Below are 13,536 nucleotides of genomic sequence, written 5' to 3'. Positions count from 1 at the left end.
AATATTCAAGAAGATTTTTTTTGTCCACTTCATACTTGCAGTGAACAGCAATAAGGACAATGTATTCTGCTGAAATCATACATTTATTTTGTATAAATGTAAATGTGCTCAACTGGTGAGTTATACATGTGTTGTAAATGGGAACCTCTGAAATTTTACAGATCTCAGTCTCATAGATAAAGAATCAGATGATGTCTTGGAGAGGATCATGGATGAGAAAACAGCAAGCGAGTTGAAGATTTTATATGGTCACAGTGGACCTGTCTATGGTGCCAGCTTCAGTCCTGATAGGTAAAATAAGTTTTAAAGTTTTTAAGTGCTAATGAAATGTTAATTGCTATAAACATGTACTTAATACAGCTATTTCTGTAAGTTGGGACCATACTTGCACATGCATTTTATAATGGTACCATTGCTTGTGAGTGTGAAGGCGTGATCCGATGAGGTTCAGAGCATCTGCTGCATGGTGCTGAGCAAGTGAGCATCTTTAACTCCTCTTGAAATCAGTGGGAGTTGAGGATGCTCACACCTTATAGGTTCAGGACTTAAGATAGTTAATTATACAGTCTTCTCTGAAAGTTGTATCTTAAGTTGTTTTAACTGAACATGTAAATAGTAAAGAGGAAAAATGTTATGACAGCATTTCAGTTATGGGAATGAAAAATATAAAAATGTTATGCTAATAGCCATGCTTTTATATATCTCAGTATTTCTAGTTTGCCTCTCACCATAGCCTCTAATCTTTATCTCTTAATACATGGCAGCGGTAGTCTTACATAGAAGGCATTTTTAAAATGTGTGCAATTATAAAGGTTGCATTGGTGGCTTATTAGAAACAGGTTTAAAACACTCATTTATTGCCTGTTTCTTATGAAAGCACACACTAAAATGCATAGCAGCAACATGGTAAGCAGCCTGGCCAAGAAGCAACCACAGAGTATGAATCAGAAATGCTATAGCCTGTAACTTACAGTGGGACAGTGTGAACAGGATGTGAATTCTAATGAAAGTTCCTATAAGGAAATCTTATCATTTTATTTAGGGTTATATTTTTAAAACTGATTCTTGACCAATTAATTAAAGTGGTTTATCAGTTGTTTTTGGTTCAAACTGATAACTAGGATCCCTTATAAAGACATGTTCCCTTTCTTATAGACTAGTCTTTCAAGGTTTAACAAAATCCACAATTAATTGTCCCTTTCTTTGCATGCAGTGTCCCAATAGGACTCATTCTCTGTCCATTGTCTTTGCATCCAATAAGGATTCAGATTCTACAGTAAATGCCACACAAAAACTAGTCAGTGGATGGTATACTTATCACAAAGACACACTAGGATTCTTAACACTATTTGTGTAGTATATACACCCAATATTCTGACAAAGTTCCATATATTGTATTTATCTTTTTTTGCTTTGTAACAGAAACTACCTCTTGTCCTGTTCAGAGGATGGCACAGTCAGATTGTGGAGCCTTCAAACATTCACTTGCCTTGTGGGGTATAAAGGACACAACTATCCAGTGTGGGATACACAGTTCTCTCCCTATGGATATTACTTTGTATCAGGTGGACATGACAGAGTGGCTCGGTAAGAACCTGGATGGGCTTTCAAATCCCTGCATACTGAGAGTGAGTAACCCTTTAATGCTGGTAATTGGTATTTCTTAGCATGCATCCCATTATTGGGAATTAATTTCATCACACTTGGTTTAAAAATTAAAGTGTCTTACTTTTTCACTTTTTTATACAGACAGTGTTAGCTGATGGCATCCTTAAAGAGATAGCATTCCCTTTTCTCCAACCATCTGGTTAAGACAGGATAATGCATATCCCTGTCCCTTCATTTTGGATAAACTACTGCATCTCTTCACTTGCTTTTTTGATGGCCACAATTGCAGCACTTTTTTTGCTATGTTTTGGAGAAGGATTCTCTTCAAAATTATTGCTAACTCCATAAATTGGTCAACTGGAGGCACCTGCGTAATAAGCACATATCTCCCTTACTCACCACATATAGGAGTTAAAGCTTCACGAGGGGTCTCAATTTTTTCTTTAATCTCATAAAATATTTTCTTCTGTTAAGTCTATGGGCTACAGATCACTATCAGCCTTTACGGATATTTGCTGGCCATCTTGCTGATGTCACATGCACCCGGTTTCACCCCAACTCCAACTATATTGCTACGGGCTCAGCAGACAGGACTGTACGACTCTGGGATGTTCTAAATGGGAACTGTGTAAGAATCTTCACTGGACATAAGGTAAAGTGATATCAAAGGCAAGATGAAAGTTCTTCACTAACAGTACACGGTCAGTGCCCTTTTGGCATATTTCATTTACATGTCTAATAAAATACACAAAAAAGATGTCTGTCCGTTACTCTAGGTATTTTGACTAACTTTCCCCCAAAAACAAATAAAACTCCCTTCTCTCACAAACATCCGTTCCCATTAAGCGCAAGTAAATAGTACACCATGAAGATTAACAAATTTCAGCCTATTTTGGATCAAGTGGAGATTAGGTTTCAAAGTTTAGGCTGCCTCATAGCGAACACTATTTTTAAATCAAATGAGATCCAGCTCAACTGCCTCTGCTGATCACAGATGTGATGATATGGCCCAGGAAGAGAGGCAGTCTCTTAAGTGGGCAGATTCTAAGCCATTTAAGTAGGACTGCTTAAAAGAAAAAGGTGACCAACGGCTTTATTACTGTACATTAAACAGGTTTAATTTTTGGGGCTAGGGTTTGAAATTAATCCAGCTTGACTCTTTTGAATGCAAGTAGATTTGTTTGACTAATTTTTGACTCCCCAACTGGATTTTTCTGCTACAGGGACCAATTCATTCATTGGCATTTTCTCCTAATGGACGATTCCTGGCTACTGGAGCAACAGATGGAAGAGTGCTTCTGTGGGATATTGGCCATGGTTTGATGGTAGGAGAGTTGAAAGGGCACACTGACACAATCTGTGCACTCAGATTCAGTAGAGATGGGGAAATTTTAGCATCAGGTATGTAACTCAGGCTTTCATTCACTGGAAAAAAGTAGTCTGAATTGGAATGTTGTTTTTGTATGATTGATAACAATCCAAATCTTTCTTCCTTCTCATTGTGAAAGATCAGACTACCCCTTACTGACCAATACTTTGCAGTTATGAAGTTATACTTTACAATTTAGTATCAGCAACCTTGTAAGGCAGTTAAATATGATTCCTTAGTGCAGCGGAGAACTGAAGCACAGATAACTTACTTATGCAAGGAACCACCAAAATTCTGGGTAGAATGGGAATAGTCCAGTACTGTGCTGTAACCCGAAGACCATCCCTTCTCTAAGACCAAGCCCTGTTGAAACTAGATAGTATTTCTTTTCTGTATCAGGACTGAATTTCTTTGGTTTGTTTAGTTAGCAGCTGAATTTCCTTTTTAAAACTTCTAACAATTCAGCAGTTGCTTCAGTGGAGTTTAGAAATGCTTCTTTTGCAGATGTTGAGTGGGAACCGGGTCTCCAGCCAGTGATCAGCACAAAATGTGTCTGGCTTTCTGAATAAGTAAAAAAGATGGTAATATTTCAAGATGAAGATGTACATCTCACTCTTTTATTAATGGGCGGGTATGTAAAGAACAGAGATGCTCAGCAGTGTTTCCGGTCACCTTTGTTTAAAACAAAAATTCAAATAGCTGGTAGCATTGCCTACAGTTAAGGTTGCCTGACTCTTTCCATCATAAAACCCTGTTTTCAGTTGCTTATAACTTTACCAGTCTTTAATTGTTTAAGCTCAACTTTTTCATGCTCTCTCTCTCCCCTCAGGCTGGCCATTTTCAGTGAAAATGGTGGCGGTTTACTAGAATGAGGTTACGAAAAAATAGATTTAATCCATGTTAAAATTCTTAACTGTTTAACTGAGAAGCATTATTTAACTGAGAAGCATTAGTCCGTCTGTGCTTTGGAGAAGAGCTTGGAATTTGCCAGGGAATCATTTTTGGATCAGGGAGGTGCCTTTTGCCATCTCTGTGAAAATTCACCCAAATTTTGCCAAGCTATAAACCTCGGTAAAATCTCAGCTCATACGCGCTCAGTAGAGGTATGTTGGTTTGGGAGCAGCATTCTCCAATGATTACCCCTGCACTTAGCATATTCCATACCCCACAGCTTGTGTGTGCAGGTTGCATGTGCCATCGCAACTGAGCATGCTCCATCCTGGGGCAGCAGGGGCTGAGCAGGACTTTTCCTGCATTTGCTTCTGCAGACACTGTGGTTCCAGGTACCAGGGTGAGGAATGGGATGGTGGGGAAGAGAGACAGTGCAACGGGAAAGGAACTAGTGCTCACGGGAGGATAGGGGAGGTTGGAATGGGGGTGGATCAGGAATGGAGGGGTTAGGAGGGATGCAGGAGCTCCCTTTAGTCCACACTCCTCCAAAAACCCAGGGAGGGTGAGAGGATAGGATTAAATGTCGTACTTAACTTTGTAACCCTAAATTTTCTCTTAACGTAGTTCTTTGACTCTAATAATTATATACAATAATATAAAAAAACAATTGTATTAGTTAGAAATGTATTACTAATTTAACTCTAGTAAGAAGCTCGCTCTAAAGTCCATTTGTAAATTCATCCTAAACTAGGTCTGAAGATAGCAGTTCCTTCTGCTGTACTCTCAGAAAGCTGTTGTGTGGGACCGTATTAAGGCCCCACTCATGCAAACACTTAGGCACGTGCTAAACTTTACTGTTGTGAATTGGAGTCAGTTTGTTTGCAGCATTGGGCCTTAAGTTTTGAATGTTATGAACAATCCTGCAGTGGCAGGAACAAGCTGAATTTTATAAATAGTCATCATTAGCTCTAAATTTATTTCCTTACCCTGCAGCTCTGCTTCAGCATAACTTCATCACAATTCAATCTATGCAACTACGGTGTTGGTAATTGCATACTAGAGAATATTGCTGAACTTTAGTCTATGTATTGCTTTTAAATATGCACTGATAGAAAAGACTTTGAATTGTAACTCCCCATTTTCTTCCTAGGTTCAATGGATAACACAGTGCGGCTGTGGGATGCAGTGAAAGTATTTGAAGACTTAGAAACGGATGATTTTACTACAGCCACTGGACATATGAACCTGCCTGAAAACTCACAGGATTTGGTACTGGGTACATATGTGACCAAATCAACCCCAGTCATACACCTCCATTTTACCCGCAGAAACTTGCTAATAGCTTCAGGAGCATATAGTCCACAATAAACCATGAAGCTGTAAGACTGCAAATCAATGAAATAAAGACCTCAGGATAACTACAGGATTTGGAAAAGGAGAAACGCCTTATACCAGTGGACAGCATTAGCCTGTTGGAGAGTGGGAGAAACTCTGTAAACTAAGATCCAAGCAATGTCTTTCCAGTTACTGCTATTTCATATTTAGCCACAGTTTGAAAATGCTGGAAATTGACAAGACATCATAGCTTTAAGGGAAAGAATTGTTATGGTGCTTTTGACTTTTTTGATACAAAAATAATTATGGAAATGGCTCTCTTCCTTATCAGGAGAAATGGTAATGGGCTCTGCTAAAACTTCGATTTTTTGAAAGTTTAGGGGCTCAGTGCATGTTCTTGAACTGTTTTTTTGGAAGTACTTGGTTTACTGTTGACAAATGTTTAATCAATCTGTGACAGGCAAAACTAGTCAAATAATTTCAGAAGAGAATTTAGGAGAACTCATCATAACTTGTGCTATGTATCAAGTATGTGTGGCCAGAACATTACCTTTTCCATGCCCTGCTTGTTGCTGTAGACAAGGTGGGTGGAGGCCTGTAGTTTTACCTTTTATTTGTTTCTTTGATGTATAATGGCCTGAAAGGTTTACAAACTTCTTTTGCTTGTTTTATATCCTAGAAATGCAGCTTTTGTCATCACTGCATTTTCCAGGATGGCTAAAAAGATCATGACTTTCAAGTACCCAAGAAGTGAAACCTAAGCATCTGTATGGGGAGAAGAGAGAAGGGACTTTGAGATAACTGAAATGCTCTTATCTATTTAAAAAGTGATCGATAAAGGAAAAATATTGGGCTTGTGCTCTTTTATTTAGAGAAGGCCTGAAAAGTTTTTTTAAAATCTGCTTGTGTTTTGTATGAGAAATTCAGGATCTGTTTAAGCTAGAGAACTAAGAGGAGGAGTGAAGAGGCAAGAGATTGAAACTTCTGAAAGTTAATATTTATTTATTTAAATTCAATGAAAAGAAGCCTTTGTTAAAAGATTCAACTTTCACCTCTTGTGTTAACGTGCTATTCTCTGAATAAACATCACTGGTACCACCTGCAACTCCTGCAAAACTAGCAAAGATCAGACTTGAGATTCTTGATGTTTCTAAGGTAAAAAACAAGCAGAACATTTGTTTGTTTAATCCCTTGTGTTTTTATAAAGGTTGTAGAAGCAAAAAGACAGAAGCCCAGTTTTTCAAATTTTTTGCAGGTTAACTGGGAGGAAAGCTCTATACACCAACCTCATCACTTCAGTTAAGGGTTTAGTGCTCACAGGTCAGATGTAGTGATCTAGTAAAAACTAGGAAGGTAAGATTTGACATTTCTAAGGTAAAGCAAGTGGGAAACCCCCCTCACCCTCCCATGAAGCAGTTTCCCAGGCATTAAACATCAAAAAAAGGAAGTGCAGAAACTTCATCAGTAGGGAACTCACCTTTAAGAACACTTATCAGGGAAGAAAGCTTTGAAACTACATTATTAACTTTGAGTCCTTTTTTTAATGGCTGAGTTGGTATGGTACCTGTACTTCAATTAAATCATCCTTCAGCACTAGATAGGAATAGTTGGACTTTTAATACACAGTGAAATCAAACAATGTGAAACATTTGACCTGCAACAGGAAGCAATTACAACTTTGACAGCTAAAAATATCACTGCCACATTCTGCTTTTGTATTTTGTACAGTTTTATATTTTTGATATTTTATAATAAAGACAAAATATCATTCTGTGCATGTTTTATTGGACTGTTAGATGACATTAATTTTTCATGTTGTTGTATGGAAGCAGGTCCAACATATGCCAGCAATCTACCAAGAGAAATGAAAATAAGTAATTTAAGGTGAAGAGCAATAATGAATTGTTTCAAATAGGAGAAAATTGTGCATGAAACCTACAGGTAGGGTAGACAATTCTCTCCACCCACTTTAAAAAAAAAAGTCTCTGACGTGTTATATACAACAGAGGTATAATGTCCCTACGTGACCAACAAAAATTGGTGGGAGAGGAGAAAAATTGGTCTGGAGACTGTGTGTGTGGAAATAAAGGGAGAGGAGGTTGGAGAAAATGGGTAAGTGGACTGTGAGTAGCATGTAAACTAGTGTGAAAGGAGAGCGTAATGTTACTCCTAATCTTTTTTTCTTCCCTTCCAATGGCCATTTTTCTTTCTATGGGCTGTGGTTAATCAGACAATCCATTTTCTCATTATGGATCTGAGAAAACATCTTTTCACTGTTTGAACTTCTATATTTTTTGTTCACTCATAACTGAAAATCAGCTTTGCCTAAACATTTCAAAGTTCTACACCTTCATGAGCTGCAAAAAGCATAATCCTGTGTTTACAGGTGCAAGACCATAAATTTTTCATGATTTAATTTCAGACATTTGCAGGTGGGGTGACTAGTATTACACAGATAAACTAAAATTAAGTACGTTTAACATTTTTGAACACTTTACTGAAGAACTTTCCTCTGTGTTAAGACACCACCACCCCGGCTACAGCCTGAACAGTGGCAGAGTCAAGACTATCAAGGCTAAGATATGTCAAACACACCTTGTTTAATAAAATAATTGTCAGGATCTGTGTGATAAAATGCAGCTACTTGCACCACTTGTCAGCAAGACAGCCTTTGAAGCTATAGTAAATATCTTTATTCTTTCATGGCTGTTACTACTGGTGTTTAGAACACAGTTTAGGATGGTTTTAGTTATGCTTCCTTCATTCAGTTCTGAACAGTCAGCCTATTTAATACCAATGTGATAAAGGTCAAGAGCATTTTACCAGGAAAGTAGTATAGTTTCAAGAGCTGAAAAAAATATCACCTGCATCACTAGTTTATACAATCTTATACTTTTCCTGTTAAATAACTGAACAATGATGTTTTGTTTGTTTTATTGAATTGTACATAATACATCAACTCCTGTTTCCATTGCAGTGCGAGATGTGAGGTTCAGTACTAATAGACATGCCAGCAATCTGCAAAGAGAAAAAAATTAACAGCACAACATTCAAACAAACATGTTGCTCAGTTCTACTAGCTTGGGTACAGGCAGTCCATCCCTCCTGCCCCCCGAAATGTTAAAGTAAGCAAGCTTTAAGAAGTAATCCCTGCCAGAACTAACACCAAGTATCCCTTCTTGACACATTATGTTGCAGCTCAGAGCTTCTTACCTGCCCTCCCTATTTAAATGGTTACAAGGAGGGCTCCTTAACAAGCTTTTACAAATACTGTTTGTTTCAGGGTCTATCTGAAAGTATTTGAAAGAATCCAAGTACCTGTTAGAGAATGCTGTATAAAACTCACGTACTGCACTGGAGTGTACTGCAACAATTTGAGTAGATAAGCAAAATTTAGTCTACTCAAATGGGAAGTCACCCACTTCCTTAATCAACTTGGTTTTGCCATAGCAGCAGGGTGGCCACACGTGGTTTTTAGCCCAATGCCCTTCCTTAGTGCATCTTCACTAATAAAGTCTTTCCACAATTGAAGTTATGGAAGCTCCACCACTTGGAACAAAGAACTGGATACAAAAGTAGGAAACGGGGGGCTTCAAGGGGATGGAGTAGATGAATGGCATTTTTTTTTTTTAAAAGCATACTTAGCACTACATGCTTCCTACTGCAACCCTAAAGTCACATGCCATTCAGACTAACTGTACAAGCTTCCTTTCACACAACTCACCCCGCTCACCTCAGTCGGCAACGTATCTTGAGCAGAAAATGGCAGGCAATGGACGGCTGAGCAGGAGACCCCTAAACCCTACTTCACTGATCCATTTCTACATCTAGCTCTTTTCAGGTATGTTATGTCTGTGGTCCCCAAACTTTTTTGGTTGTGCCCTCCCCTTACCCAGTCCGGGCCATCTTGGGAGTCAAAGCCAGGGCTGGAGCCAGGCTCTGGAGTGGGGCCCTGGCAGGAGATGTGGGGCGGCACTTCCCTTCCTGCCCCGTGTGGGCTAACGCAGTGTTGTCCCCCCCAAATGTTCCTCTGCACCCCTTTGGTTTGGGGACCACTGTTTTCAACTCCAGCTTTTTCATGGTAGTTCTCTTTAAAGGACTAAGTTTTCCATTATACAGACTGGTCAGTGCTTTGCATGAATGCAAGACTTTGGGTCTTGATAAATGTGCTTATTAAGTCAAACTACGAATGTTAATTGATGGTTTTATACAGCAGTGAAGAATCATAAGCGAACCTTTGCCTGTGGATTTCAGATATTTGCTTTACAGCAGGAGAATGGTGGGACTCAGGAATCTTTGGTTCCATTCCAGGCTCGGGAGGGGGGTGTTCTCTAGGGGGCAGAGACTCATTTCCCTCGAACCTCCAAACTGTCCCTGTGCCAGTCTTCTCTCTTCTTCACTGCTCCCTATCGCAGGCCCATTCTGCACACCTAGCCAGCCCCAGGCCCACTGCTTGGGCTTCTCATCCCAGCCTCCTTGCCCAGTAAATCCTAGTTTCACTGCTCTGGACCTCCCATCTTGGTCTCTCCCAGTCACCCTGCCCAGCCAATCCCAGTTCGCCCTCTGCACTCTAGCGCCTTATCCGATCTGTCTCCCCCAATACCTTGTTTCCCTTGCCCCACTGATTCTCAGTCCCAGTCTTCTTACCCAGGTCCCTCCCCCACCGGCTCCCAGTGCCCCTCTCCCCTATTCCAGTCAGCCTCTAGCCCCACTGTGCCTGATTCGAATGCAAAGGGCAACTTCCTGCTCCATGCTGCCTGGGCCCAGCAGTGGCATCTGAGAACAAAGGAGAGACAGGCTCCCTGTTCTCAGTTAAGGTGTCCAGAACCAGCCTGGCCCAGAGCTGCAATTGCAGGGAGAAAGTTCTGCTTAGCTCCAAGCTGGACCAGGCTCAGTACTGACAGACTTTGGGGAATTTAGCTGCTGAAGTCTAAAAAGTCTCTACTGAGCATGTGCAAACTGCAATTTTTCCAAAGGCAGATTTTCACAGGGATGGCAAAAAACATATTCCTGACACATAGGCCACCTCCCTGCTAAGTTTCAAGTCATTGCTCTATAACAAAGGTGGTGCAAGAGCTATTCTAAGAAAAGGTGGGCAGATTTTTTTATTTTTTTTTAAAAACATGGGAAAAATATATTTTCCCCTAGCCTCGTTTAAGGAAACTGCTGCATTGTTTTGGGTGAGTTTTCAAAAAAATAAATCTGAGGCAGACACCTGGTATGGAAAATTTCAGCCCAAACAGTTTGGCTAAGTTATAAACAATTGAAAACAGGATCTTATTATGGGAACTGTCAGGCAACCTTATCAGAGGGCTGATTCAAAACGAATACTGTAGAAATGCTTGATTTTTTTTTAATTCCAGTACAGTTTAAAAACACGGCAGAGAAATGTTTGTTTGTGATCCAAACATGCTACAACTTTGATAATTCAAGACAGCCAGATTGCAGAATTGATAAGAGTGACTAAACCAAAGAGAAACTAGTCTTTTTACAAGCTCCAAGATGAAATGGCAAGCAGCACACTGAAGTTTGATTAAAATAGGAAATTTTCGATCAATCATTCTTGGAATCAGCAGTAAGAGAACTTTAAATAGGTCTTTAAGCCATTTTAGCAATGCACTCCACTCAGGACTGCTAATTCACTACCTCATTTAAACCCTTTTAAATGCTTCTCTCTTTCACAATGCCCATGGTAAGTGATTCAATATTCACTCTTTCTAAGAATGAATTATTTTTAAACCTTAATTAAACCGCCTGATATGCACATGCCTAAACTTAGTAACCATGTGATCATAACCTGGTTATGTTAGTAGTCTCTCTCATGCCATCTTCTCCCCAACCTCCATTGCCCCTACTTGTCTGGGGGTGTGTGTGTGTGTGTGTGTGTGTGTAGGGATTGATTGTTTTATGGGTGCTACAAAAAGTCAGCAACTTACCACTATTTTTCTGCCAGAGCTGGAGTTTTTTTAGGCTTTAGCTTGAAATATAAGATGATCATGCCAATGCTTGCATATGTAGCTATTACATACTAGAAAGAAAAAAAAAAATTAAACTTAAGATTCCTTCTAAAGCACCTTGAAGCTTGATTGTTCAGGGTAAGTTAACTAGTACATACATTCCTTCTGCCTACGTTGGTGTAGGCATTGAAGTATTTCTGAATACCAGTGAACTTGTGCTCAGATCCAGAATCATGTCCTCCCATGGTCGCTGGTCCTAGATGCAATGAAAAACAAGTTACATCTGAATATAGACATGCTATCTGCTGGTTAGTTGAGCAGATGCCTTTAAAGTATATTTAACAGATCATTGGATATACATAATACAAGTAGATACCAGTGCACTTAGGAGTGCTGTAACTGGAAATAGAAAGCAGCAATTGTTTCAAGGTAGAGGTATAGATAGCTATATGAAAGCAAAAAATAGGAAATTACTAAAGAACATGCTATTTCAGTTCTGAGTGCTTCCTGAGTACAGACTAGCAATCCCACAAATTGGTTTACTAAAGATCTCTCTCCCCCCCCCCAACATTTTTATTAGTCCCAGGTCACGCCTAAACCTGGGTTTATGATCCTGCTGTAACTTGAATTATTCAATGTTACTGTAGAGTATTAGTCTAGGAACTCTACCTAAATTGTCCTAGGACAAATGTTTGGTGCTTACACTAGGGTTCAGCTCAACACAAACTTGCCACATATCTTTAGTGGTTTACCAGATGAGGTCACTCCATTATCACTATCAGTAACTGCCTCTTCTCATCTACTGCTATTAACAGAAGAACTTCATTACTAGATTCCATCTTTATCAAGAGAACTGCTGCACCATTCTGTTCCTAATCTGGGTCTCTGGTGTATCACTGAGGACCATCTTCAGTTTTTGCTATGCAGCAGCAGAGAACGTTAACTCGTCAGTGAGCAACTAAAATGTTTTTACAGCATCTTTACAGCCTAAAGATAAGGGTTACCAACTCAGCACTGGTTTGAAAAGGCAGGATCATCATTCTTCCGACCCTTTCCCTTTCATAGGGAATCTTACACCAACAGTCACTATTGTTAAAAGGGCCTAGACAGAGATGTTATATCAGATAGTTTGTAGATCATCTGGAGCTAAGATATTAACAGGCAGGTTCTGCTCCTTGGAAAACTCCAAGTTCCCTTCTTAGCCAGTGCTGCTGCATCACGCTCCTCCACATTTCATCACCTTCCATGCCAGGGGCCGCCACTAGCTGCACTAAAAAAACTGGTGTATCCACAACTTCACTTTCTCCTCAACTCATTCCATCCCAGCTGCAACACGAAGCCCATTTCCGACTCCCTGCCATGAGACTGAGGTGATCTACGAGTTCCTATAGACCACAAAACAATGTGGACGGGAGGGATTTCAGCACCTCAGTGGCAACCTTCGCTTCTGGGTCTGTTGAAAGTGCTGTTTATCGGCCCTGGAGGGTGGGTTGTTCTGAGGGAAAGGGAACAGCACAGCTACGAGGCTGGGCTGCCGACAGAATCCAGACGCAGCTTCACCAGGCATCTGCAAGTGCTTTTATGGCAGCTCCATTCAGTCTGTTCTTCAGAGCAGCGAGACTGAAATGGACCTGGGTCTCCAGCCGCCTGGTGAGGCAGGGACAGGGAGAGAGGCAGGGCGAGGGCAAGCCTGCCCCAGACACAGCGCTGCATCGAGCCCCCGCCGGGTGCCAGCCAGTCCTCTTCGGCCCGCTGGGCCAAGCCGTGTCTGCCTCGGCCGGCCACACGCGGGGGGGCTCTGCAGGCCCCGCTGAGCAGGGCAGGGGGATGGGGCCTCCCGCAGCGCGCTCAGGGGACGCCGGGTCCAGCGCGTGACGCGGCCGAGGGATGCTGGGGGCAGCCGCGAGGGGAATCTCGCCAGACAAGCTGCCGCAGCCCGCGGCGTTACGGCGCCCGGCTCCCTAGGCCGCAGCGGCCTCGCCTCCCGGGCAGGCCCGGCTCCCCCCTTCCGGCGGTAAAGGGCGGCCCTCAGCCCTCCTCAGCGACGGGTTCAGGGAACCAGCCCCCGCCCGCCACCGCCTCATGGGACCGGGACCGGGACACCCTCGGACTCTCCCCACTCCACCCTCCGGTGCTGCGGGTCCCTCCCGCCCCCTGCGCGCGCCCGGCGGGGAGCGGAGTTAGCGTCGGTCACACGCGGCCCGCAACCGCCCTCACCTGCCGCGCGCGCCCGCTCGCTCTGCGTCGGTGCCGGCCTGCGCTGGGTGTGCCGGCCGCCTGCCCTTCACCGGCGCCGAGTCGACCCCACTCCACACAGCCTAGGCAAGATGGCGCCGGGAAATCCCACCTCCTCACATCCAGCTCGCTCCTGATTGG

General features: G+C 41.9%; 2 protein-coding genes across 3 annotated transcripts in view; one reads left to right on the top strand and one right to left on the bottom strand.

The window, feature by feature from the left end:
* TAF5 (TATA-box binding protein associated factor 5) overlaps positions 1 to 6,976 on the top strand; it is a 25,709-nt gene extending 18,733 nt beyond the window's left edge. Inside the window, exons 7-11 of the mRNA XM_067537133.1 lie at positions 162 to 291; positions 1,423 to 1,587; positions 2,083 to 2,260; positions 2,832 to 3,009; positions 5,019 to 6,976. Of these exons, the coding sequence (XP_067393234.1) occupies positions 162 to 291; positions 1,423 to 1,587; positions 2,083 to 2,260; positions 2,832 to 3,009; positions 5,019 to 5,236 (869 nt within the window). The 3' untranslated portion in view covers positions 5,237 to 6,976. The remainder of the gene's footprint in view (positions 1 to 161; positions 292 to 1,422; positions 1,588 to 2,082; positions 2,261 to 2,831; positions 3,010 to 5,018) is intronic.
* On the bottom strand, positions 6,858 to 13,536 carry ATP5MK (ATP synthase membrane subunit k). 2 transcript variants are annotated; one of them, XM_067537139.1, is made up of 4 exons: positions 13,378 to 13,536; positions 11,319 to 11,416; positions 11,140 to 11,231; positions 6,858 to 7,055 (listed from the first exon to the last, which is right to left on the bottom strand). In XM_067537139.1, the coding sequence occupies exons 2-3, from the start codon at positions 11,403 to 11,405 to the stop codon at positions 11,142 to 11,144; spliced, it is 177 nt and encodes a 58-aa protein (XP_067393240.1). In that variant the 5' UTR covers positions 11,406 to 11,416; positions 13,378 to 13,536; the 3' UTR covers positions 6,858 to 7,055; positions 11,140 to 11,141. The 2 variants fall into 2 exon arrangements, with proteins under 2 accessions (XP_067393240.1, XP_067393238.1); XM_067537137.1 differs by lacking the exon at positions 6,858 to 7,055 and adding an exon at positions 8,121 to 8,221 and having other exon boundaries at positions 13,378 to 13,535.

This window comes from Emydura macquarii, unplaced genomic scaffold (genome assembly GCF_026122565.2).
Source record: "Emydura macquarii macquarii isolate MOO-44397 ecotype Brisbane River unplaced genomic scaffold, CSIRO-AGI_Emac_v2 contig_3692, whole genome shotgun sequence".
Lineage (NCBI taxonomy): Eukaryota > Metazoa > Chordata > Testudines > Chelidae > Emydura > Emydura macquarii.
This window is presented reverse-complemented; position numbering and strand designations above follow the sequence as displayed.